This window comes from Elephas maximus, chromosome 10, assembly GCF_024166365.1.
Source record: "Elephas maximus indicus isolate mEleMax1 chromosome 10, mEleMax1 primary haplotype, whole genome shotgun sequence".
Taxonomy (NCBI): domain Eukaryota; kingdom Metazoa; phylum Chordata; class Mammalia; order Proboscidea; family Elephantidae; genus Elephas; species Elephas maximus.
In genome coordinates, this window is record NC_064828.1 from 118,352,914 (window position 1) to 118,379,590 (window position 26,677).

A 26,677-nucleotide genomic window follows, 5' to 3' on the forward strand; every position below is an offset into this window, starting at 1 on the left:
TAAAACCAATCTCTCCCTCCATGTATTTAGAGAGAGAGTCTGAAATTTGTAGGTCAGGCAACAGGCTTGAAACTCTGAAGGGATTTTTATGTTTTATTCTTGAGGCAGAATTCCTCCTTCTCATGGAAACCTCAATTTTTGCTCTCAAGGCCTTCTACTGACTGGATCCTTAAACCCACTGCCATTGAGTTGATTCTGACTCATAGCGACCCTAAGGGACAGAGTAGAACTGCCCCGTAGAGTTTCCAAGGAGCGCCTGGTGGATTCGAACTGCCGACCTTTTGGTTAGCTGCAATAGCTCTTAACCACTATGTCATCAGGGTTTCTTCTGATTGGATTATAAAATGGAAGGTAATCTGCTTTACTTGGAGTCAACTGATTGTAGGTTTGTAGATATTAATCACATCTACAAAATTCCTTCACAGCAGTATCGACTTGTATTTGACAAACAATATCACTAATATCACACACAATCAAAATTTTGCTGAAGATCATTCAAAAACGGCTGCAGCAGTATATCAACAGGGAACTGCCAGAAATTCAGGCCGGTTTCAGAAGAGGACATGGAACCAGGGATATCATTGCTGATGTCAGATGGATCCTGGCTGAAAGCAGAGAATACCAGAAGGATGTTTACCTGTGTTTTATTGCCTATGCAAAGGCATTCGACTGTGTGGATCATAACAAATTACGGATAACACTGCGAAGAATGGGAATTCCAAAACACTTAATTGTGCTCGTGAGGAACCTTTACATAGATCAAGAGGCAGTTGTTCGGACAGAACAAGGGGATACTGATTGGTTTAAAGTCAGGAAAGGTGTGCCTCAGGGCTGTATCCCTTCACCGTACCTACTCAATCTGTATGCTGAGCAAATAATCCGAGAAACTGGACTATATGAAGAAGAATGGGGCATCAAGATTGGAGGAAAACTCATTAACAACCTGCATTATGCAGATGACACAACCTTGCTTGCTGAAAGTGAAGAGGACTTGAAGCCCTTACTAATGAAGATCAAAGACCACAGCCTTCAGTATGGATTTCACCTCAACATAAAGAAAACAAAAATCTTCACAAATGGACCAATGAGCAACATCATGATAAACGGAGAAAAGATTGAAGTTGTCAAGGATGTCATTTTACTTGGATCCACAATCAACACCCATGGAAGCAGCAGTCAAGAAATCAAATGATGCATTGCATTAGGTAAATCTGCTGCAAAGGACATCCTTAAAGTGTTGAAGAGCAAAGATATCACCTTGAAGACTAAGGTGAGCCTGACCCAAGCCATTGTATTTTCATTCGCATCATATGCATGTGAAAGCTGGACAATGAATAAGGAAGACTGAAGAACTGATGCCTTTGAATTGTGGTGTTGGCGAAGAATATTGAGTATGCCATGGACTGCCAAAAGAATCAACAAATCTGTCTTGGAAGAAGTACAACCAGAATGCTCCTTAGAAGGAAGTATGGTGAGACTGCATCTTACATACTTTGGACATGTTGTCAGGAGGGATCAATCCCTGGAGAAGGACATCATGCTTGGCAGAGTAAGGGGTCAGAGGAAAAGAGGAAGACCCTCAATGAGACGGATTGACACAGTGGCTGCAACAATGAGCTCAAGCATAACGACGATTGTAAGGATGGCACAGGACCGGGCAGTGTTTTGTTCTGTTGTGCATAGGGTCGCTATGAGTCGGAACCGACTCGGGAGCACCTAACAACAACAATAACAACAACAAAATACCTTCACAGCAGCATCTAGACTTGTGTTTGACAAAACAACTGGGCATCACCACCAGGCCAAGTGGCCACGGAAAATTAGCCATCTCCCGGGGGGACCTGTTGTCCTAGAGGGCTGAGATTAGGTGAGCAAACTCTCACTTAGAGGTAAGCATGTTTGACAGAAGCAGACAAGGTTCTGGCCCAGCAGGAACTCAGCCCAGGGATGAGGCCCCAGGTAGGGAGTGTCCAGGTATTGTGGGGCCTGAAGCTTGTAGGGGGCTCTCTTTAAGAAAAATAATATACATTGCAAAATCAAAGTTGCGTGTGAAAGCAAGTATTTATTTAGAATGAGAAACAAAATGGCGACCAATGACAAATTTCAAAACGCTGAGGATACTACAAAATCCAGAAAGCTGTTTTTATTGATCACTGTGCTGACACACTTTGGTAGCTATTTTCCCATGTTTTTGGCAGCATGGTCTTCCATGCCATCTTCATATGAGCACGCCTCGGTAATTAATATTTTCCACAGGAGAATAGGATGTAGGCAGGGTTCAGTCTTTGGCTGGTTTCGCCTCTGCTACCCTCCTACTCAATGGGTCCAGATGCCAGAGTCCACATCACATGGGGCCCTCTGGCCTTGCACCTTCTGACCGTGCTGCAGTGTGGAATGTTCTAGAAAGCCATTCCCCATTCCCCCCCCCCCGCCACCCCCAACCAGTTAACAGTATAACCACGGATAGAAGTAACCACATACGTATTCCCCATGAAACCAAATCAAGTGGATCTTCACTTCATCTTCTCCTTAAGTAGATCCCCAAATTGAAAACCCCAGCACCACCCATGAGGGCCAGTATTAAGGAGGGGAACTGCTATGCAAAGTGACCCATTACAGGTTTATACAAAGGTGATCTGCAAACATACGGCCCCCGTGAGGGGCCCTGCTTCTCTTTCAGTAAGTCCCTCTTCCCAAGAGCACAGCCAGGACTGGCCCCTGCTGGCAGCGACAGAAACGGCTCCATGTGAGGACAGACTTGCAAACCCTCAATGCCACTCCCCAGAGGGCTGGGATTGGAAAAGGCAGGAGACCTCTGGGCTTGGAAGACTTATGAGACCTGTGGCTGCTGTAACAAGTTACACAAACTGAGTGGATTCGAACAACAGAGAGGGGTTCATTCTGTCACAGTTCTGGAGGCCACAAGTTCCCAGTCAGTGTCATTGGGTTGAGATCAGAGTGCTGGCAGGGTCACACGCTGTTCAGAGGCTCCAGAGGAGGACCTGGTAGCTCCGGGTGTTCCATCTTGTGAGCGCGTCACTCCATCTCTGCTTCTGTGGTCATTTTGCCTCCTCCTCTCTATGTCAACCCCTATTTGGCCTCCCACAAGATGGCATTTAGGGTCCACTGGGTCATCCTGGATCATCTCCCCTGCATGATCCTTATTTAGTCATGACTGCGAAGATTTTGCTGTGTGAGGTCACATTCCAGTTTCCATAACCTGGATTTTTTTGAGGGGGAGCCGCTTCTCAGCTGACATTTGGGGTGCGTAAACATGGTTACCAGCTGCTGGGTGGCCTGGGTGCCTCCTGCGCCCTCCAGGGTGTGAAGTTGGATTCTCACCGCCCTGCGGGAGGATGTCAAGAGACAGGGGCATGTCTGGGGTCACGCTCGGTGTCGGGGGGCTAGAGCATGACATGCAGACACAGCGCCCCATTCCCCATCTGCCCTTGCCAACAGCCGCCCCTTATGGAGGGGGTGGGTCTGACTAAGCAGTCAGAATATTGGGCAAACCCGCATCAGCCCGGTTCAACAGAAGTTCCTAGGGTCTGCTTGGGGACACTAGGTGAGGCAAGGAGAGGGTACGAGCCAGAGGAGTTGTTGGAGATGCCCTTCCCTTGGGAGTCTGTCTGTAGTGGGTGGACAGTACCCCACGCAGCTCCGCAGTGGAGACCTGGAAGGAAGTTAGCGGGGGAAAAGGGCCACGTGGCATGCAGACCACCCCTAACCCAACTGTAATATTAACAATAACCCTAACCCTAAGCCAAACCCCAACCTTCACCCAACCCTAACCCTAACACAACCCTAATCCTCACCCAACCATAACCCTAACCTAACCCAACCCTAATCCTCACCCAACCCTAACTCTAATTCAAACCCTAAACCCTAACCCAACCCTAACCCTCACCCAGCCCCAGCCCTAGACTTAGCTCTAAACCTTGTTGTTGTTGTGTGCCATGGAGTCGATTCTGACTCCTAGCGACCCTATAGGACAGAGTAGAACTGCCCCACAAGGTTTCCAAGGAGTGGCTGGTGCATTAGAACCTCTTAGTTACAGCCCGAGCTTTTAACCACTGGGCCACCAGGGCTCCAGTTCTAAACCCTACCCTAACCCTAACTCTAAACAGTTCAACCCCAGCCCCAGACCTGGCCCTAAAACTAGTTCTAGCCCTAGCCGTAACCCTAACCCAGAGGCCCCTCAGAGGACAGTCCTGGTGTCTGCTTCTGAAAAGGTCACAGCCTTGAAAACCCTGTGGAGCTCAGTTCTGTTCTGCACACACGAGTCTCCACACGTCAGAGACGACTCAACAGCAGCCATTTTGTGTAACTTCAGCGTGAAACGAATGCAGCCGGCAGAGGGCGGAAGCTCGAGAACTGGACTCTTGTCTGGAAGCTGTAGGGCACGGCTGGAGGGCATGGGGGTCAGGAGGAGACGGGATGGGGGTGGGGGAGCTGGCCTCGAGGTAGACTGGGGTGGGGCCCTATCCTTAGGGCGGGGGAGCTGCTGATGGAGTACTCGTGTGTCAGGCGCTTGGTGCGGGGCCTGGGCTGGACCTCGAGGGGTCAGAGGCCTTGTGCTCTGGGAGCCTGCAGAGAAGACCACCCTGGCCTGCATGTCAGGTGGGCTTCCTGGAGGGGGTGCCCATGAGCTGGTCCTTGATGGTCCGGGGAGAAGGGGGATGGGGTGTGGGAGAGCACGGGCATCTGGGGAGTGGAGGCAGAATGGTGGGTGCAGGGGTCGGGCTTGAGACTAAGAGGCTGGAGGGGACCGAGCCTGTGAGCTTGGTCATGTGGGCTGGGGAGAGTGGGCTCCTCCAGAGATAGAGGTCAGCAGAGGCAGGCTGGGGAGGAGGCCCGGGGGCTATTCTGGTGGGTGGCGAGGGGGCAGCTGTCCATCCTTCAGTGTCCCCGAGGCAGCCCCATCCCCCAGACCCTGACTTCTGTAAGGTGTGTGTGTGGGTGGGGGCAGGGGCCCTGACCCACCCTCCCGGGACTTGTCTACAGTGCTGGTCCCTGGGCAGGGCCTGGCTGCTGTTCTGAGGAGGCTGCCAATGTTCCATGATGAGGACTACGCCTGCGCCTGCCAGCTCCCCAAGGACACCCTGGTGTTGCCGTGAGTGTGGGGGCTGGTGGGGGGGGCTCCAGGGAAGGAAGGAGCAGATCCTGATGGAGAGCACCCGTCCAGGGCACACGCAGCACCTCCTGGTCCCCGCTGAGCAGGTCGTGATGTTCACAGCGTGCTCTCTCAGGGGGTGGTCACTGGTCTTCACATGTGCACACCGGGCTTCAGCTTGGGTCGGTGAAAGCCTGGGGCCTCCCACCACCCTGAGAGGCCGAGAGGGCCCTGCAATGCACCTGCCTGCCCTGTGCCCACTGGCCTCAGGCTGGTACATTTGGGGGCGTGGTCTGCAGCCTCCTGGTGACAGACAGTACCCTGCCCAGGGATGGTCCCCATGAAGAGGCCAGGCAGCCCCTCATGTCTCTGCTCCCACCTCCTGGGGGGAGGTCTTCTTGCTCTTGGCTCTGGGCCCAGCTGCCCCCACTACCATGAAGGGAGCTGCCCTTGCTGTCGCCAACCCCCACGTATAGGACCCTCAGCGGTGGCTCCTGGCTCGCCCCGGGGCCCAGCCTCCCGCTCAGAGCCGGGCTGTGGGAAGTGATGGCCACCCTGGCCCACACCCGCATACCTGGCCGGGGATGTTTATGGGAGACCACTGCCCCTGTCCCCAGGACCCAGGCCCTGTCCTTGGGGTGCTGAGAGCTCGTGGGAGCAGGGTCTACAGGCACGTTCTGGACCGCAGGGAGCAGAATCGCCCTGGGCGGCTCCGGGCAGGGTGTCCAGAGGCCTCTGTCTCTGCAGCCCCGCCAGTCCTGACCAGAGGGTCATCTACACGGTGCTGGAGTGGCAGCCCCTCTTAGACTCCAGTGACATGACCATCGCCGAGTGGGCGCAAATCGCGCAGACCATCGAGGTGGGGGGCTGGGGCTGGGGTGGGGGACCTGGAGGGATGGGGGCGGGGCTGGCAGTGAGGGCTGGGCTGAGGGTGGGGGCGATGCTTGGAGGGTGGACCCGGGCCGGGAGGGTGAGATAGAGTGGACCTGGGGGGCTCGGGGTGGGGAATGAAGAGGACAGGGGTGGGGGCACAGCAGGGAGGGTGCGGTCGGGCCAGCCGGGCCCTGGAGCTGCAGGAGCCCTGGCAGGTGGGGAAGGTCTGCGGTGGGGTCGGCCTGCTGGCCTGGGCCCTGGGAGCTCTGGGCAACACCTCCTGCGTGGGGGCCCGTCCACCCCGGAACAGCGGTCTTGGTTTGTCCGCACAAACACCCCCCCGCGTCCGCAGCCCCCAGGGTGTCCGCTCCGGCACAAGCCCCACCCTGGTTCCTGGGTCACCTCAGCTCCTCTCTCCGCTCCCCCCGCAGGCCCAAGTCCCACCGCCTCCCTTAAGAAGCCCCCTGGTCCCCCCAGTGGCTCGCACGGTCCCTAGTCCCCAGGCACCTAGCGGAGAACAGCTTCCCGCCTCGCCTCAGCCCCTGCTGCCTGGGACAGGGTGGGGTCCTGGGTCCGGCCCCTGTATCCCCAAAAGGGCCACCTGCCGCCGTGGGCACGTCTGGTCGCGCGGTGGTCCGGGGCGTTTCCTCCGCTGGGCCTGCCCGCCCACCACGGCGATGACCTGGCTGCCGGACCCGGACCCCCGGCCACCCCGCTGCGGCCGCCCAGCCGCGCCCCGCCCCCGCGCGGCCAGCAGAGGGCGCCCCGCCCGCCCTTTGCGCGGCAGGTGCGTTGGGCTCCGCGGGCGGCCCCACCTGAGCCGCTGCCGTGCTGGGGGCTGCCGTGCTGGGGGCCACGGTAGTGGGGGCCACGGTGGTGGGGGCTGCCGTGCTGGGGGCTCCCGGGCCCAGGTGAGGGGCTCTGGCTCTCAGAGCTGGTCCCGGCGCAGCCACCGCCTCGGCCAGCCTCCTGCCACGGCCCGGCGTGGCCCAGGGACGGGTTACCCAAGAAGCAAGGTACGCACCGGCTTGTGTTTACTTACTAAGCTGTGGTGCACAATTTCACCTGCTTTTCTTGCTAAGCTGTGGTGCACAATTTCACCTGCTTTTCTTGCTAATCTGTAGTGCACAATTTCACCTGCTTTTCTTGCTAATCTGTAGTGCACAATTTCACCTGCTTTTCTTGCTAAGCTGTGGTGCACAATTTCACCTGCTTTTCTTGCTAATCTGTAGTGCACAATTTCACCTGCTTTTCTTGCTAAGCTGTGGTGCACAATTTCACCTGCTTTTCTTGCTAATCTGTAGTGCACAATTTCACCTGCTTTTCTTGCTAAGCTGTGGTGCACAATTTCACCTGCTTTTCTTGCTAAGCTGTGGTGCACAATTTCACCTGCTTTTCTTGCTAAGCTGTGGTGCACAATTTCACCTGCTTTTCTTGCTAATCTGTAGTGCACAATTTCACCTGCTTTTCTTGCTAATCTGTAGTGCACAATTTCACCTGCTTTTCTTGCTAAGCTGTGGTGCACAATTTCACCTGCTTTTCTTGCTAAGCTGTGGTGCACAATTTCACCTGCTTTTCTTGCTAAGCTGTGGTGCACAATTTCACCTGCTTTTCTTACTAAGCTGTGGTGCACAATTTCACCTGCTTTTCTTGCTAAGCTGTGGTGCACAATTTCACCTGCTTTTTTTACTAAGCTGTGGTGCACAATTTCACCTGCTTTTCTTGCTAAGCTGTGGTGCACAATTTCACCTGCTTTTCTTGCTAAGCTGTAGTGCACAATTTCACCTGCTTTTCTTACTAAGCTGTGGTGCACAATTTCACCTGCTTTTCTTGCTAATCTGTAGTGCACAATTTCACCTGCTTTTGTGGTGGAACGCATGTGAAATTGTGCACTACAGATTAGCAAGGAAACAAGGAAGCCTGTGAGTACCTTAACGTAAACCTGTGCGGACCTAGTTTACCGGCTAATCCGCCGCCAGAGGGCGCTGGTGGCCCGAGAAGGCGGTATGGCCGGCCTCTCCCCACGCCTCCCACCCCAGCGCCTGGCTTGCCTGGAACGGCTCTGGCCTTTCTGGGCTTGGAAGACCCCTTCCCCAAGTTCGCCTGTCGGGCTCCTGCCTTATGGTGGGCATGTCCATTCACACTGTGTCCACCCCAGTCCCTTCACTGGGCAGAGAGGCTCTGAGCAGGGAGGTGGGGGTCGCTCACCTCATAGCCCCTTCTTCTTGAGGAGCTGGAGGCTCTGGCCCTCAGCACAGGCTTCTCCAGGGGTGCTGAGCTGGTTCTGGAATAATCCCCAGGCCAGCACATGACCTTGGCAAGTGCTGGTTGGGCCCCTGCCTGTGTGCTGTGCCTGGCAGAGGCCGAGGCAGGGGACTGTCCCTGTCCTCAGGGAGTGCCTGAGCCCCATGGGCTCAGGTGCTCTTGTGGTCTGAGGACCCAATGGAGGCTCAGGGTTGCCATCCTGGGGTGGGGAGTGCAGGGACCCTGGGAGCCGGTGAAGGCACTCAGTGGAGGCCGGCGGGTGGGGAGGCTGAGCCCTGGCCTGAGTGCGGCTGTGCCCCACAGAGGCACTACGAGCAGTACCACGGCTTTGTGGTCATCCACGGCACCGACACCATGGCCTTCGCCGCCTCCACGCTCTCCTTCGTGCTGGAGAACCTGCAGAAACCTGTCATCCTCACTGGGGCTCAGGTAACGGGACCCAGAGCCTATGCCTTCCACAAAGTGGGCACTGCTGGCCACCAGGTTCCCTGGGGGGCATTACCAGCAGGGAAGCCGAATGGAGAGCCTTGGGCATAGGCTGGCATCGTCAGCAGGAACAACACTTGAGGGTCAGTGTTGGCCTTGGGAGTGGGGCGACGTGGCCTGCCTTCTCTAAGGGACCTGTCCCCAGTACACCTCACCAGCCCCAGCCTACCCAGCCCTTTCCTCTTGCAGATGAATGGACCAACCCCTACCTGTGTGGTTCCTTTAGGGGCCTCAGGAACTCACCTGGACAGGTGAGCCCCTGCCCTGCTCAACCCCTCCCGCGTGGCCTTTTCCCCCAGGTGCCCATCCACGCTCTCTGGAACGACGGCCGGGAGAACCTGCTGGGGGCACTGCTCATGGCTGGCCAGTACCTGATCCCTGAGGTACCCTCACAGGGGCCGGGGGTTGGATGACAGGTGCCCAGAGCCTGTGAGCTCTCCAGGAACCCACTGTGGGGTGGGGCACTTGGGGGGGCACACAGGTGCGGTGCCAAGTAGAATTTTAAAAGTTCTTCATTTCACTTACATGGAATATGTCATCGGTGTTAAAAAAAAAAAAGAAAATAGAGGAAGCAGAAAGGACCAAAGTCCCAACCACTCTCACTCCCCAGAGACACCCAGGACTAACAGTTCTTTCCCAGTGAACATGCTCAGCTGTTAATGGAAAGGTTGGAGTCCACCCAGAGATGCCTCGGAAGAAAGGCCTGGGAATCTACTTCCAGAAATCAGTCACTGAAAACCCTGTGGAGCACAGTTCTACTCTGACACTCATGGGGCCACCATGGGTTGGACAGGACTAGATGGCAACTGGCTTTTTATGTGTGTGTATGTAAGTCTCTGTAAAGGTAGGTCGTACGGAACCTAGACGGGAAGTCTGGATTTTGCTTTCTCTTCGACACCTGTCCCTATTTCGTGCGGCTTCTCAATGAGACGTTTACAAAGACACCCCTCCCCACAGTTCCCTGCTTGCGGCAGGGCAAGGAGCCCCTTTTGTCTTCAGGCATTTCCCTTCGTGGGGAGGTGGGTCAGCAGCCCCTGGGAAGTGGCTTTGCTCGAGGCAGCATTTCCAAGACCTGTTTCTCTGCCCCTGGCTGTCCCATCCCAGCAGGGGGGGCCAGGCCTGGTCCTCCCGGTGGGAACCAGCACTGAGCAGCCGGAGGTTGGGGGCTGGAGACAGGCTAGGTGCCAGTTACAGTCACAGGGGTGGACCCTGCAGAACCCTGGGTGTCATCAGGGGATGTGACCTGGGAGCTATCTGCAATGCCTGCTCCCAGGCCTTACGTTTTCAGGGACTTCCTCTCTGCCTGTGATGGGGGGACCCCTGTTGGGTTTGGGCCTTTCGGTTGGCTGCAGGGAGGAAGCTGGAGGACGGGGGTGGGGGCTTCAGTAGACGGCTGGCACTGAGCCTCCCCACGCCCTTCCCGCAGGTCTGTCTCTTCTTCCAGAACCAGCTGTTGCGGGGCAACAGGGCCACCAAGGTGGACTCGCGGAGGTTTGCAGCCTTCTGTTCCCCCAACCTGCCTCCTCTGGCCACCGTGGGCACCGACATCATAAGTAAGCTGAGCCTGTGAGCAGGGCCAGCAGGGTGGGAGGGACCTGGAACACCGCTGATGCGAGGAGCTGCTGGGACCAGGACAAGGCGGAGAGCTTTCCCTTGGATTGCAGGAGAGAGACATGCCGGGTTCTGACTCAGCCTTCCGGGTTTTGCCCTGGGGCATGGAGAAGCCAGAAGGAAGCATGGAGAGGGGGGCCATGGGTCACCGGGCGCTCAGAGCTAGTGAAGCAGGTTTGGGGGTCTGCCCCTGCTATGTGACGCCCGAGCCAGGCCTCTGCTCCTTTGTCCTGCCTGGACCTGGTGCTGTAGGTCTCTGTAGTGTGGCCTTGTCCCTAACTTGTCCCTGGGAGTTCTGGGGGCATCCTCTGTCTTCTGGGCCCGGTGGGCAGCTCAGCCCTCCTAGTGGGCCCATCGATGTCTCGAGGCTCCTACCACCACCACGCTGAAGCCCCTCAGGAGGCCTGGCAGCTCCTGCTTGCCCTGGGTGTAAGGGCTGTCTGAACCCCACTCCCAGCCATGACTGAGGCTCAGGGCTGCCCCAGGTGGCACACGAGTAGTGCTGGCCAGTGGACCGGCTCCCCTGCCTGTCCTGTGTGGTGGCACTCAGTCCCTCCTGTGCCAGGCCTGGGTCACGCCCCCCAGCCAGGGAGGAAGGTGTGGGTGGGGATGTGTCCCTGTGCAGCCTGGGGCCCGCAGGGTAGCCTTGGGGCGCAGAGCTGGGGCTGGCACTAAGGGGCAGGCTGTCCCCCTCATGTTCCACCACCCCTGGTCTTGTCTCCCAAGCTGAGTCCCGTGCCCCCGTCCAGGGTGCCCTGTGCCCCCCCCGCCCCATGTCAGACCGTCTGGCCAGTTCCGACATCTAGTGTTGAAAGACAGTGTGGCCAGAGAGAACTCAGAGCCAGGACAAGGCCCCTGGGGAGGGGTGGCCACAGAGCTGAGGCAGGGGCTGGGCTAGGTCAGGGGAGCCCATCCACTCCCCATAAACTGACTAGTGGGTGGCCCCCACCCGTGCCGAAGCCAGGATGAGGGCAGGTGGCGTTTATAACACTTGTGAGGGAGGAAAGCCTTCAGGTCCCTCATGGAACCCGGTGCTCAGGAGGCCTGCCTGGCCTCAGCACAAGTCAGGTGGGTTGGCGTATGGGGTCCTGGCGGCCCTGTCCCTTCCTGTACGCCCATGCCACACTGGAGGGCGAGGGGCCTTTTTGGAGACCCATCCCCCGCCAGCGCCTTCCAGCCCTGCTGCCCTGCGCCCAGGTTCTGGCCCAGTTTGCCAGGGTGGACCTCGCTGGGGACTCAGGTTGCTGCTTCAGCCCACCCTGCTGTGGTCCTCAAGCCACATTACTGGGCACATGGTCCCCCAGCAGTGCCACCACCCCCAGGGATGGCAGAGCCGCCCCAGGACTCCTGTGTCTCTGGTGACAGTCATCCCTCCCAAGGGGAGGCCGGCTGCCAATGCTGTCACTGCCCATCTCTAAGGGGCCTGCTGCTAGGTGTGGGGACCCCAGCAGGAGCCTGGGGTAGGAAGGACTGGTGGGCTGCGGGGTGGCACAGGGTCTTCTTTGTCCCTCCACCAGGAAGCCGGCTTTGTGACCACCTCCTCTGAAGCCATAACTCTGAACAGAGGTGGCAGCAACCCACCTTATCTGCTCTCCCAGATGAGACACGCATCCCTAAATTAAAAGACGCCCTGGCGCTGTCTGGTGCAGGGTCTGATTGATGCTTGGCCTGGTGGGGAGAGGGGAAGTGGAGGACATGCTCGGTCCTCCCCTGCCCCCCATCTCCCGGCCCACCCAGGGGCTTGAGAAGCAGCCAGTGTTCAGAATGGCTCCTTTATCATCACACCCGCTCGCTGAGGCTCCAGGCTTACTGTGCCCACCTGGGGGCTGGGAGAGGAGGCGCCCCGCATGGTAGCCCCATTTGCACCCCTCCATCCCCGGTCTAGTCTGGGCCCTGCGCCTGACTGGATGGGTTGCCTGAGCCAAGGCCCTTCCGTCTCCGAGCCTCGCCTTCTCTGGGCTGCCTGAGAAGGCTGCATGGGGCGGCCCTGTGTCAAGGCCTGGAGAATTGGGCCCTGTCCTTGGGGTGGGCCCTGGGGGTTACAGGCTGGCTGTGCCCACCTGCTCCTTGGCCCATGGTGTAGGGTGGTCTGTGCCTCTGGTCACACCTTGCTGGATGAGGAGCTCCTCTGTGGGGTGGAGTTTAAGGGTTGCCGACCCCCAGCATCTGCTCCTTTGCACTTTCCAAGAGCTGACATTCTGGGTGTGAAAAGGAGGTAGGGGCCAAGGTTAGACCTCTATGTCTTGGGGTGAGTTTGATGGGGGCTTTCTTTCCCCAAAGGTGAAGGGTCCTGAGACTCATTCATTCACCCATTCATTCATTCTTTGACTCAACATCTTTGCTCTTCAGCTTTCACGCTCAGAGGCTCCATGCCAGCTATGTGTAGTTTCGGGGCCCAGGTGTGGGTCAGGCAAGTCTGGGCATGGTGCTCACTAAGGGGGCCTGAGCTGCCTGGTCAGAGGATACACTGGAAGGAGGGAGCCTGGTGGGCATCTGCCTGACTTCTTCTGGCTGCCCCTCTCCTATTGGGATCCAGCACCCCAAACTGCTTCCAGTTCCCAGTGGGGCCCCTCTCTGATCCTTCCAAGCCCTTGCACCAGCTGCTGCTTCTGCCTAGAATGCCCCCCACTCCTATGTGGCCATGAGACTCATTCTGCCTCCCCCGCCCCTCTGGGGGGCCCCCTCACCTACGTCACCTGTCACCCACCCTCCTTCTCTCTCGTGTCCACTGTGAGCCTGGCTCCTTGTGTAAGTGACCAGCATCCTGAGGACTTGGTGGGGATGGAGGGCCGGTAGGGCAAGAGGGGGACTCCACTGAGCTCTGGGCCTGGGACCTGTGGAGACTGGGGGAGGGCAGGGGGTGGGTGCAAGAGTGGGTGTCGCTGGCAGGCCCCCCGCAGGCCCCTCACCCTCCTTCTCTGACCTCAGTTAACCGGGAGCTGGTGCAGAAGATTCGCGGGAAAGAGCCGCTGGTGGTGCACAGCCACGTGGAGCGAGACGTGGGGGTGCTGCGCCTGTACCCCGGGATCCCGGCCTCCCTGGTAGGCCCCGCTCCGCCCCCTCTGAGCGTCTCCGCAGCTCCCACGCCCCCGTGGATCCCCAGTGCCCACCTGGCCAGTGCAGACGCCCGTCTTGGAATCGGGCATTGGTGATGGGGCCCCTCTGGCTGCTGTCCCAGTGCCAATCCTGCTACAGCCCCCATCACCCCAAGACCCAATCAAGCCCAGGCGCGCAGAGAAAAACAATGGACCTCGGTCCCCCAGCGGAAAGGCGCGCGTTCGTGAAGATCCCGCGTATCCCCGTTATTCGCGGCAGTTAGTCGTCTTAGGGACATGCAATGAGGGAATAATGAATGGGGGTCTCTACACGTGCCCACAAACGCCTGCATTGCGAACCCGGGAGTGGATCTCACAAAGAGGAAACCCCAACAGTGAGCCTCGTCCTAGCGGAGGCTGACCCCTTGGCTCGTGGGAATCCCGTCTGTGCTCACCTTTGGCCTTACCTGATGGAGCAAAGGGGTTCAAATCCTGAATTCCTGATGAGGGATAAGAGGCTCTGTTGGGGACACAGTGGGCAGGCAGATGCCCTGCTGTGCCCAAGTGTGCCCTCCTCCTTTTTGGGCTCCCACTGGGTGGGGGGCAGACATGGTGGCTCAGCCCTGGGGGGCCTGGGCAGTGTCCCCAGCACCCAGCGCAGGGCAGGGCTGAGCCAGCAGTGGGCAGTCACGGGAACCGTCCCTGTACCAATTACAAGTCCCCTCTTCTGCCTTCCGGCTGGATCTCTGCGGCCTCGCGGGACGTGGGGGCCCCCCCATCGGGCCTTCTGTGCACTTTCAGCACTGGAGCCCTTTCCCAAATACCTGCTCATCGCCCACTGTGTCAGGGGAGGCATAGCTGCCAGGCTGGGTGGGGTGGCGGAGGGGCCTGGGGTACGGAACGGGGGGGTCCTCAGTGCCTGGGGGCACCACCTGAGGCTTCAGCTTCTCTCTCCAGCGTTCCCACGACCTCTTCTGACGCGTTTTCATGGGGCCTGATCTATGGCCACACCAGCTTGCAGTACAAGCCTTACAGCTTGTAGACAAGGGGTTCCTTTTGGAGAACATGGTGGGGGAGCAGCCCCCACAGCTCTGGCCCCCTGTGGCCCCACACACCCAAAAACATAGATACAGCCGCAAAGGGCTCTGGCTGGGAGCCCTCTCCGCCACAGGGCTAGTCCTCTCTCCTACACGGAGAAGGTGCCAAGGCCTCCCCAGGATCTTTACTCTCCTCTGCCCTCCCTGACCTCCCCCTGACCTCTGCCCTCCCTCCTGACCCCTGCCCTCCCTCCCCTATGACCCCTGTCCTCCCCCGGCCCCCACCGTCCCTGTGAACCTCAGCCCACCCCACGGACCCTCCCCCTCCCCCTCCCCTCCCCCTCCCCCGACCCCTGCCCTCCCCCGATCCCTGCCCTCCCTTCCCTATGACCCAGTCCTCTACTTGACCCCTGCCCTCCCCTGATCCCCACCCTCCCCCTGATCCCTGCCCTCCCTCCTGACCCCTGTCCTCCCCCGGCCCCCACCGTCCCTGCGAACCTCAGCCCATCCCACGGACCCTCCCCTTCCCTATCCCCCCGCCCCCGCCCTTCCCCCAGACTCCAGCCCCCCACGCCCTCCCACCGCAGGTCCGGGCTTTCCTGCAGCCCCCTCTGAAGGGCGTGGTCCTGGAGACCTTTGGCTCCGGGAACGCGCCCACCAAGCCGGAGCTCCTGCTGGAACTTCGTGCAGCAGCCGGACGCGGCCTCCTCATCGTCAACTGCACCCACTGCCTCCAGGGCGCTGTGACCTCGGACTACGCCTCCGGCGCGGTGGGCGGGGAACCCTGGCCCGAGGGGTTGTGGAGGGGGTTCTGGAGGGCGGCGGGCGGGGAACCCTGGCCCGAGGGGGCGTGGAGGGGGTTCTGGAGGGCGGCGGGCGGGGAACCCTGGCCCGAGGGGGCGTGGAGGGGGTTCTGGAGGGCGGCGGGCGGGGAACCCTGGCCCGAGGGGGCGTGGAGGGGGTTCTGGAGGGCGGCGGGCGGGGAACCCTGGCCCGAGGGGGCGTGGAGGGGGTTCTGGAGGACGGCGGGCGGGGAACCCTGGCCCGAGGGGGCGTGGAGGGGACTCTGGAGGACCGCGGGCAGGGAACCCTGGCCTGGAGCAGGGTGCGGAGGGGGTCCGTGGCAGCGGTAGGCAGGAAATGGCAGCCTGGGGGGCGAGGAGGGGGTCCAGGCGAGCAGGAGGCAGGGAACCACGGCCTGCTGGGTATGAGTGGGCCGGTGGAGGGGTCCCGTGGGGTGGAGAATGAGCGTCCGCCCCTCCGCCCCGCAGGCCCTGGCAGACGCCGGCTTGGTCTCAGGCTTCGACATGACATCGGAGGCTGCGTTGGCCAAGTTGGCCTACGTGCTGGGCCGGCCGGGGCTGAGCCTGGACGACAGGAAGCAGGTGATCCGGCCCGCAGAGGGCAGCGGTGGAGGGCCTGCCTGGGTGACTCGGGAGAGCGTGGGGGCCAGCCCAGGATGTAGGATATGGGGGCGCCCTGGGGAGGGGGCTGGGCACAGACTGAGGGTCCCCAAAGTGCTCCCGGATGCCCCCGCCCCCTGGCCCCTTCCAGGCAGGCCCAGACATAACCCTTGGGCTGCTCACCTGTTGGAAGGAGGCGGGGCCTGGGAGCAAGGAGGGACCAACGGTGGGCTGGCTGCCCTGTGCTGGGACCTGGCAGGCCACCCACCAGCCCAAGGGACGCACTCCATCTCTGGGGTTCCAGTCTTGAGGCCTGGCCCTGTGTGGCCTGTGTGGGTTGACCACAGCCCCCGTGTGCTCTTGTCCAGCTGCTGGCCCAGGACCTTCGGGGGGAGATGACAGCACCGGCCACTGAGCGCCGCCCCTCCCTGCAGGGCAGCCCACTGGGGCGTCGGGTGACTCAGTTTCTCAGTCTGAGCAACATCCAGGTACTGCCTGGTGTGGGGGGCTGTAGGTTGCTGGGTAGGTCTGGGCTGTGTACCGCCCCGCAGCCCGGCGGGACCTTCCAGGCATGAGCCCAGCACAGCCAGCCTGCCTGGATCCTAGGTCCTGGGGGAAGATGCAGGGTCCCCGGAGGAGGAGTCTCAGGGATGTGTGGAGCAGGGTGCAGTGGGAACAGGTGACAAAGCTAGCCTCATCATGAGTGGATGTGGGCTGTGCACTGCCAGGCCACAGTGGGGCAGTTGTGGGGCCCATACCGTGCTGGGTGCTGCAACCCCACCGTCTGTGCTGGCCCTTGGTGTGGAGCTTCAGAGAGGTGCTGAGTGCAAGAGACAAGTGGGACACTGGGGCCCTGGATGTACCTGTTTGGGATCTCCTCAGTTCTGAGATGAGGGCTCCATGGGGACCAGGGCTCCTGGAGAGGTGGCCTGGCCTGGGGGACCCTCCCCCACCAGCCCACAAATGGGGCATCCTGACCCAGAAAGGCTGGAGCTGAGGCCTTCTTCATGGTCTAGAGTCGGAGTTCCAGTGGGGCCAGGCTCCCTATACCCCACAACACATCCCCTTGCAGCTGAGGCCTGGCACGTGAGTGCTTCCCAGTGCTGCCTGGGGCACACAGTGAGGTCCGTGCCTCGGTTTCTCCTGCAGCACAGGGCTGGGGCAGGAATGAGAGGCAGGCCTGCGGAGGGGGACTGCAGTGGCATTTACTGCTGCTTGTGGGGCAGGCAGCAGTCAGATGAAAGGGCTGGGCTGGGTGCCTGTTACTAGGTTGACTTCTGTGACGTGGGGATGCGAGTGGCCTGGCGGAGCTTTGTGACCAGGCAGTGGGCATTAGGGGAGCATTGGGGGGCCTCTGCTCTTACCTCAGGCTCTGGCGCCTCGGGAAGCCCTCTCAGGCTTGGGGCTTCTGGGCAACCTCCTGCCCTTCTGAGTGCTGGGGAGGCCTGGGCAGTTCTGCAGGGACGGGCAGGTGGGCACAGGGACCTTCTTTCATGTGGAAGAGTTCACCTCTTCCTGCACACCCCAGCAGGTGACATGTTATACATTTATCCTGACTTCCTTGATGGTGGTGGGGACAGAAAAGGACACAGGTTCTCAGAGGGTCAGTGCAGGTCTTGATCACACAAAGGGGCCTCCTTTGCTGCCAGGAAGGAGGAGTCTAGGTGGGACTCTGGGTGGGATAGTGAGATTCAAACCCAGGACTTTTGGATGTGACAGCCCAGGCTCTTCCCATTCTCATGGGTGGGACTAAGGCAGGTGGGTGGGCACTCGGCCCAGGGACCTATTGCCAGCTGCTGTTGTCTGGGGTGGCTGGTGTTCATGTGAACCCCTCCTCTGTCTGCCCTCCTCCCTGGGGTGTTGAGGACCCGAGGGCATGGTACAGAGCATGGTGTGGATCCTACTGTCGCCTGCCCCCCAGGAGTTGGACGCCGTGCGGGACGCCCTGCTGCCCAGCCTGGCATGTGCTGCAGCCCACGCCGGAGACCTGGAGGCGCTGCAGGCACTGGTGGAAATGGTGAGCCGCCCATGCTCCAGGGCACCCCAGCCTCAGCCAGGCCCAGGTGGATAGGGGCAGAGGAAGCCAGCCCCACCCTGAGGGAGTGACAGGCCCTGTGTCCACCCAGGGCAGTGACCTGGGCACGGCGGACTTTGACGGTCAGACCCCGCTGCACGTGGCTGCCCGGGTGGGGCACGCTGGAGCTGTCAGCATGCTGCTTCGGAGAGGCGTCCATGTGAATGCCCGTGACGGGGACGGCCTCAGCCCACTGCTGCTAGCTGTGAGGGGCAGGTACTTGGAGTCCTGGGCACTGTGTGGACCCAGGCAGGGGGATGGAGCCACGCTGGACAGTGAGGACAGCCACAGGCAGGGCAGAGAGGACTGGTGTTTGCCCGAGGTCACAGCCTCCCTGTGCAGAGCTGGGGGAACCAAGGCTTCTCAGGGCATCCTGAATCCTCCGCCCTGGGCACAAAGCACCAGCAGTGACCATGCGGGGTTGGGGGAGAGGGCTCAGAGAAGACTTAATGCATATGGAGGAAGTCAGGGAAGGCTTCTCAGAGGCAGTGATCTCCAAACTAAGCCAGGCAGGTCCAGCAGGCACCTGGTACTGAGTTTCTAGAGAAGAAAAATGTTTCCGGCCAGAGCAGAAGGGGCCTGGGGGCCGTTTCCTGTCCTCTCGTTGCACCTGTGTGTGGGCCCTGGGCGGGGGCAGTGGGGGCACAAGAAGGGGCCCCTGGCCCAGCACCAAGATTGGCAGGAAAGCAGCCCACACAGTGGCGGGTGGGGCTGGGACATTGCGGAGGAAGGGCCCCCAAGCTGACCTCACCCATCAAACCCTGGCTTTTGAGAGGCAGGACCCTGGCCCAGGTGGGTGGGTGTTGGGGGGGTGCCCCACCTGGGTGGAGGCTGAGCTTGTGCCAGGGCCCCAAGACGCTGGGCTGGCCTGGTGGGGCACAGGTGTGGGGCCTCCTGAGATCTGGTGTCCTTCAGAAGGAGGATTAGGGCCAGAAGCCAGGCAGGGTCCCCAGAGGCCTCTGTCGGGGCTTTCCCACCCGGAGCTGGATTTCCATACCTTTTTTAATGCACATGGGAGGGTGGGGGTGCTGCCCCTGCAGCGATGGTAGTGTGAGGGACTCTGGTTCCAGACAAACGCTCGTGAAGGGGATGGTTGCCATCAGAGAGGCTGAGGACGTGGGGCGCAGGGACAGGCAGCCTTGCTGGGGTCACGGGACTGGCCCCAGCTCTGACCACCACCCCTGTCACAGAGCCCAGGTGGGGCTGAGCCTGAGGACACCACAGCGCCCCCTGGTGGGCTGGGCAGGGTGTCTCCCTTCTCTCCAAGGCCTGGCCTCAGCCCATAAGGGGGCAATGAAGGCCACTCCTGGTTTCTCTCCAAGGGCCTGACTGACGCTCGATGAGGGGAGGGAGGCTCAGGGCTGCTGCAGGTAAGGTCAAGGGGCTCACAGCGCTCCAAGGCCAGAGCTGCCTGGCTGTGGCCTGGCGGGGGGGCGGGCACACCTCAAGGCCCCGTGGTGTCTCTCTGCTCCCATTGTCCCCCACCAAAGGCTAAAACAGTGTCAGACGCTGAATCCATGCAGGTGTGCACGTGTGCATGAGAATGCTTGTGTGTATGTGCACGCAGGGAACACATGTGTGAGTGTGTGTGTGTGCGTGGTGGAACAAGTGTAAACATTTGTGCAGACACAGGAACATATGCATATGAGAATATGCGTGTACATAGCGTGTATGTGGTGTGGGAACACATGAGCATGTGAGTGCATGCAGGGACATATGTGAGCATGTGTGTGTGCACATGCATGTGAGAATACGCATGTGCATAACATGTGCATATGGGAACACTTGCGTGAGCAAGTGTGTGCAGGCAGGAACCTGTGTGTGCCTGTCAGCGGCTGGGGCTGCTGGATTCACAGTTTTCCTTTCTCTCCTGTGTTCTTGTTTTTTGAGAGCAGAAGTCACCTTGGCCAGTGTAGGGATGTTCAACAGCCAGGCCTGTCTGACCCCTAGGTCCTGGCACCACCGCCCTTCCCTGGGTGTCTTTCCCTCCTCCCGGGGGCATTGGGCCTGCAGGACCTGAGTTTTTTCACAGGGGGGAGGGTGCTTCCGAGTCTCCTGGAGAGAGGCGGAGAATGTCTGTGCCAGGCTCCCCAGCACAGAGCGCCCAGGGTCCCCAGCCCCGGCCGTGATCCTGGGTCCCCACCCCCAGCTGTGAGTCCTGAGTCCTCAGCCCTGGCTGTGATACTGGGTCCCCACCTCTGGCTACGATCCTGGGTCCCTAACCCCAGGTGTGATCCTGGGTCGCCAGCCCAGCCCTGAGTCATCAGCAGGTCAGGTCACCCTTTGTGAACTGGGGTCAAAGTAGAACCGTCTTCCTGGGCTCCTGTGAGTGTTACGGGAGCTACTTTGCCTCCGGGTCTCAGAACAAGCCTGGAGGTGGGTGGTCGGGAGGGTAAGGGGCTGGGCGTGTGTGGGAGGGCCCGGGCCCTGGCACCCAGCCGCAGGTGGTCTGGGCTGAGATTCCAGACTGGCGTCCTTGGGCGTGGGTGGGTAGCAGTGGATGAGCTCACTGTCCTGGCCCCTCGTCCCCGCCCTGGCTGTCACAACACCCCCCAGACCGGTCTGGGCTCCCTGACTCGCTCCCCTGCCAGGCTCCCTGAGGCTGTCTGCCAGGGGCCCACCTGCCCAGGTGGGCACAAAAAAGCCAGCCCACCACAAAGGGCTCCCCATGGGGAGCCCAAGGTCTGGGACCCTCCTCCTGACGCTCCCTAATTGTGGGGTGACCGTACGATCTGTGCAAAGAAGTGACCCTGGTTGTGCAGCTGCTGTGATGGTGGGCAGCACCCTCCCTCTGCCCCATGTTCTGTGGCTTGGGGGTCTTGCCTGCCCCTGCCCCAGCTCAGCTCAGGTGATGCCGCCCATCTCTGACCCCAGCCCAGGCAGCCTCGCCACCCTGGCCCCACTCTTCTGCACAGTGTCCCGTCCTCACCCACCCTCAATGGCAGAGCCCCGACCTGGTCGACTTAGTTTCCCCAGACCCAGCCCTGGGCCTGGCCTGGTCAGGCTGTCCGAGGGTGTGCGTCTGTTGAGTGGGGCTGGCCAGCTCAGGGTGGGGCTGTCCCCAGGTGCCCACTGGGAGTGCATCGGGCTGTCACAAGGGGCTGGGAAAGACCATGCAGGGTTCAAGATGCAGACAGATTGGCTGCTCAATAGGGCTGGTAAGGCCCTCAGTGCCAAGACCCTTCAGACCCTCAGTGGTCTGGGAGGGGCTTGGAAAAGTGGCTGGGGCAGAGGGCATTTGGTCTGCGGTCTGGGCAGGCCGTGGGGTCCCAGGCAGGCTGAAGAGCCCTGTGAGTATCTGGGCAGGGCCCGGGCCTGGGGGCAGGTGGCTAGCGTGGCTTTCTCACGGCAGGCATCAAAGTGTCATTGGGCTGCTGCGAGCAGCAGGGGCCTGCCTGTCCCCTCAGGAACTGGAGGACGCAGGGACGGAGCTGTGCAGGTGAGGGCCACCGGTGCACTTGGGGACAGGCTGGAGGGAGGGGGACGGGTCTGTAGGGAGGCCGGGTAAGCAGGGGTGTGAGTTTAGAGGAGTGAGACCCCCAAGGCATGTGGCTGCCCTAGCTCAGCCAGTGCCTGGAAGGGTTTCTGCCGAGACCACAGGAAGTGGGGTCCTCCCACTTGGTGACTGGGTCCCAGATGGGAAAACAGCCTGGATGAAGGCAGCCAGGCCACACTGTCACACCACAGGGACACCACCACTGTTCTAGGTGTTGGGGGAGGCGTAGGCTTGTCCCCGAGCTGCCTGGTGGGCTTGGGAGGGACAGACGGGGGTGGAAGGTGTCTCTAAGGGGAACATGGGGATGGGAGGGAGGGGCAGGCCTGGGCAGGGTGTGATTCACCCTGTGGTCACCCAGGTGCCTCCAACTAGGGTCCCAGTCTCTGGGAGTCGCTTTCGGGGAGGCCCTCTACCTACCCTTCCTCTGTGCCAGGGTCAGAGTGGGTTCCTGTAGGAGAAGGGCGAGGCAGCATGGGGAGGGCTTGCGGGGGGGGCCCCGCACCCCTCCTCTACCTTCTTCTCCAGGGCAGGGTGGGCCCCGGCCACTATACAGCCAGGAATCCTGTGTAGTCTACGGGGCTGAGGGCCAGGCCCCTATGCGCCCCCGTCTCCCTTTTTGAGCCTTGTGCTGCCCCTGTGGGTTGTAAACTCTGAAGCCTGCAGGGGGCTCCCAGCAGGTGGGGGCATGTGTGTGCTCGAACATGTGTGTGTGTGTGCATGCATGCGTGTGTGTGTGCATGTATGAGTGTGTGTGCACCCCTGACTTGAGTCACTGTCACACCCACTAGATGAAACCAGACTCCAGGTAGCCTGCCGACCCAGTGACTCCTGCCTCAGGGCTGGGTGTTGCTGGGTCAGCTGTTTGTGGCCCGGCTTTGTGTGTGTGTGTTTGTGTGTGGAGGGTCAGAGGCAGGAGCAGGGGGATGATGGCCCAGACCCACAGGCCCTGACAGTTCCTGCCTCCTCTAGGCTGGCCTCCCGGGCGGATGGCGAAGGACTGCAGGCATGGTGGCAGGCGGGGGCAGACTTGGGGCAGCCGGGCTATGACGGACGGAGTCCTCTGCAAGTTGTGAGTGCCCCGGCTCCACCTGCCATCTACTCTAGGAAGGACCCCTGACTGGCCACTCGCTCCCACTCCTCTGCCCCCTGCAAGGGCAATTCTGACATGTGGGCAGTCCCTGCTGTCCTGGTGGACACTCTTAAGTGCTGGAGCGGGTGGGGACTGTTTCCCTCCCATCCTGGGCCCCTCCCTGTGCCTGGGGACAGGAGAGTGGAGGAAACGCTGGAAGTACAAATAGCCACAGAGAGGACCAGGGTGCCCTGGGTATGGCCAAAGGGTCCCAGAGGAGTGTCCTGGTGGGCGGAACCATGCAGGGGTCAGGGTCCAGGTTGCAGGCCAGTGTCCCTGAGGCAGTCCTCCTCTCCCACAGGCGGAATCTGCCGGAAACCTAGAAGTGGTAACCCTTCTGCAGCAGCTAAGGGGCAGGGCTGGTGCCACAGCCCCAGGGCCAGTAAGCTCCCACCCTGGCGGGGCTGGCGGCACCCCTGTGGTAGATGCCCAGGTCCCAGGTGTGGGGAGTATGTTCCAAGGCCTGGTCTGGGGACGAAGATGGGCAATCTGTTCCCAGGGGACTGGTCTGCTGAGCACCTCCTGTGGGCCTCTCGGGCAGCGCACACACTGCAGGGAATGGAGCAGTTAGGGAGAGCTTCCCGAAGGAAGGGCCCCTCAGACCTCCGACATCTGTTCCATCAGGCCACACCGTGACAATCAGAACAGAGTGTTGGAGGACGCTAGCCACTGTGGAGCCTGGAAGGGACCCTGGATGCCTCCTCAAGCCTCCCTCTCCCCTCAGGGCTACCTCCCCACCCTAGGAACGTGTCTGAAAGGCTGGGCTGGGCTTGGCCCCAGCTGACACCCCCACCCTGCTATCTGGCCCTCCCCACTTACAGGATGCAGACTTGTCTGTGGGCCTTCACAGCCTCACACATCTCATGTTCTCAGGAAGTGCTGCCTGCTGTCTACCCTGCAGCCCTCCTGCTGCAGTGTAAGCTTTTCCTTCCTGCCGTGAATTGAGTGGATGGACTGCACACATGGCTCTGTGGCTGACTGCTCTGTGAGCCTGGGAGCCTTGTTGGCAGATGGCGATACAGCATGCTCTATCCCCAGCCCCAAAGCCTGGCTCCAGTGGTCTGTCTGGGCCTAGGACATGGGTGTACATGGTGGGAGGGTGTGTGGGGAGCCAGCCTCAGGCTCTGGGGCAGAGGGTGGTGTACCTTGGGGGTGAGAGAGATACTTGGCCAACTGGAAGCGGCGTGGGTGTGAGTCCTGTGCCAGCCTGGGGCTGGGAGGCAGAGGGTGGCTCAGGGTGTGGGGTGACTCTGGGCCAAGTAGCCCCCCACCCACCTCCCCATGTCCTGATCCTTCCTATTCTTGTAGCTGGCAGTGCCCCCCACCCCCAGGCGGCCCTGCCTATGAGGACAGCAAGCTGCTCTGTCCTCACTTGCCTTGGACGACTCTGTAGTTAGCCCAGGGCCTTCCCACGGTGTGTCTGGTCTCTACACTTACAAGGCCCCCCAGCATCCCGGTCACCACTGTATCTCCTGCCCTTCTGACCCCAGCGTAGGGCAGGGGTGGGGCACGGCAGGGCTCCAGAGTCAGCCTCACAGCAGGGCTTCACACCTTATTTGGGGGCTGGGCGGGGGGACCTTGGTATGGTTTCTTGGTGGGGGAGGCGTGTGTCTAGAGCCCCTGGCTGAGAGCCAGCCCTACCCAGGCCAGCTCCTAGAGGAGGCAGGAAGAGGGGACCGGGCCTGCCCCATTGCGCCAGCCAGGGCGGGTGGGTGGGGCCTGGGCCCGCTGAGGGCAGTGTGCTGATGGGCAGGCCTGACCCAGCCGGGGTGCGGGTGGGGGTGGGGAGGGGGGTGAGCAGCTGCACGCCTCGTTAGTGGCCCAGCTGGACTGAAGTCAATGTTTGGACCCTAGGCCAGTCCTGCATCCAAATACTGAAAGTTCAGAATCACAACTTCAGCTAGTTCAGCCTCACCCTGAGCCCGGCTTGGGCTGGCCCAGGGCCCCCATCACCCACCCTCCCGCACACTCATCCCTGAGTCCTTCTTTGCTGGGTGCCGCCCCTTGGCTGCCCGCCCTGGTGGCACCTTTCCAACTGCCCACCTGAGCATTTATCTGTGTCCACCTGTCCATCTGCCAGTCTGGGCCAGGACTGGGGACTCAGTCTGAGGCCTGTCCCCTGTCAACACTGGGCAAAAGCACGACCCTAGAGGTTCATGGAGGCCCCCGCCTAGGCCGAGCCTCTCCCAGGGTGGGCCGGGCCAGGGTGTTCCTCCCTCACCCCCGGCTTTCTCAGCCCGGTTCCCAGGCTGGCTGTGCCGCTGGCAGGGTGCCAGGTCCTCTCCCAGGTACGGGCGTGCCAGCCTTGCACAACCAGGTCATGCCACCCGAGGCGGAGTGCCACGGGCCTAGGGTAGCCTTTGCCCCACGCCCTGGTGGGAGGCTCAGTGCCGGAGGGGCACACGGAGGGGGGCGCAGGGCACAGAGCCAGGAGCTACTGCCAACCCTGGTGGGGCAGGGACCCCCTGGGAGGGGTTAGGCAGAGGAGGCAGTGAAAGAATTCCTCGGGAGAGGACGGCGTCATAGGGGTGGCCTGGCTGAGCAGCCCCCACACCCTCGGGGCCCCCCACTCAGTGCTCTTCTGGCCCTGCACACAGAGCCATGGGCTATGAAGGCTCCAGGGGCTCGTGTTACCCACACAGCAGCCTTGTCCTAGGGCTGGTGCCAGCCTGCCAGTATGGAAACGCCCACTATACCCAGGTGTCACATCAAGAGCACTTGCTAAGCTGGCTTGTCCCCAAGTGGGTCACTGACAGACGGGGTGGCACGGGAAGGCTCCCACTAGCTGAGCAGACGTGGGGCACTCCCCACAAGGGCTGGAGGCTGGACCCCAATCTTGAGCCTTTCCATGAACTTGTGGGACACAGAGCCCTGACCTGGTGGCTCCTGGATTGGGCCAGGTGTCCCATATAGCCGTGAGAAGTAGGAGGCACATGCCAGGAAACTTCTTCCAGGGCCATTTTGTGTCAACATGACGGCCAAAGCCATTGGGCTATGGCCACACTTGGCCACGGGAGGCCAGCTCCTCCATAAAGCAGCAGGTGGATGCACCCACAGTCCTTGTCCCCTCATGCAGGGCTGTGCTGAGGATGTGACATCCGTCGCTAGGCTTCTGCGTCCTTAGCCGTGATGTGGGAGTGACCCAGGACAGATGGCACTCCTGAAGTACCCAGTTGTACCATGTGTAGCTCCTTTCGGCCCCAAGAGGAGGACACTTTTGAGTCATCTCTCCCATCACACAGCTGCTGGAGGTGCAGAGCTGGCCCAGAACCACTGGCCCAGCCAGCTTCCCAGCCACCGCGAAGGCCGTGCCCACCACAGTTGTGGCGTGAGGATGGTGTGGGATGGCACAGCGATGCCGGATGAACGTGGGAGGAGCCTTGACCTGAGGGGTCTCAGGGACCAGCCTCGCTGCCCGCGCAGCACTGTCACAACCTGGTCATTTCACTGTGGGTGAGGCCTTGGCTCCCGGCAGCCGCGGTGCAGCTATCTGTGGAACATCGCCCTGTCCTTGCTGCCACTATGTTTTCCCAGAGCTTCTATCAGGAAATCAGCCTCCTCAGCAGTCGGGGCCCCTCCAGGGCTGCCCCCACCCCCAGCTCCGGGAAACCGGATTTCTCTTTCCTGCGAGGAAGTGTCCCTTCTGGTCACACCTCAATACTTCCTTCTGCAAGAGGGAACCACGGAGGCTTTTAGTGGTCACCTGCCGTCTGTCCCCTCTGTGGCTGGAGAGGGTCTGCCCTGGCCTGGGCTGTACCGAGGCTTAGAATAGGGGACTGGAGGTGGGTGGGGACTGGGGCCCTTTCCTCGCTCCTTCTGGGTGGTGGTGGCATCTGAGGAGAAATTCCATTTTGTGTCATGTCTCTTCTTGGCCGTGCATCCACCCACAGGGTCAATGTCCCCTGCCCCAGCACCCTCCCATCCCATCCAGACACACTTAGACCTCCAGGTACGCCATGGAGACACAGGCACAGAGCTGCCCCTCTGTCATGGAGCCCTGTTTAACCCTGGGGAAGTCACTGCCCCTCTCTGAGCCTGTATCACCAACTGCAAAATGGAGTAAAACCATTGCTGTTCACTCCCTGGGTGGTTGTAATCATTAAAAGATGCAGCACACGTGAAAACATTTGGTGACACCATCCTGGCCTGGGACTA

The 26,677-nt window shown here is 60.6% G+C and overlaps 1 protein-coding gene across 1 annotated transcript in view; it reads left to right on the forward strand.

The window, feature by feature from the left end:
- ASPG (asparaginase) overlaps positions 1–26,677 on the forward strand; it is a 32,418-nt gene that overhangs the window by 4,800 nt on the left and 941 nt on the right. Inside the window, exons 2-17 of the mRNA XM_049897555.1 lie at positions 5,005–5,113; positions 5,861–5,972; positions 8,555–8,680; positions 9,037–9,120; positions 10,164–10,290; positions 13,277–13,389; positions 15,008–15,190; positions 15,692–15,805; positions 16,192–16,311; positions 17,745–17,840; positions 17,950–18,113; positions 21,250–21,336; positions 22,363–22,462; positions 22,824–22,962; positions 24,811–24,897; positions 25,765–25,890. Coding sequence (XP_049753512.1) covers positions 5,005–5,113; positions 5,861–5,972; positions 8,555–8,680; positions 9,037–9,120; positions 10,164–10,290; positions 13,277–13,389; positions 15,008–15,190; positions 15,692–15,805; positions 16,192–16,311; positions 17,745–17,840; positions 17,950–18,113; positions 21,250–21,336; positions 22,363–22,462; positions 22,824–22,962; positions 24,811–24,897; positions 25,765–25,890 — 1,887 coding nt within the window. The remainder of the gene's footprint in view (positions 1–5,004; positions 5,114–5,860; positions 5,973–8,554; positions 8,681–9,036; positions 9,121–10,163; positions 10,291–13,276; positions 13,390–15,007; positions 15,191–15,691; positions 15,806–16,191; positions 16,312–17,744; positions 17,841–17,949; positions 18,114–21,249; positions 21,337–22,362; positions 22,463–22,823; positions 22,963–24,810; positions 24,898–25,764; positions 25,891–26,677) is intronic.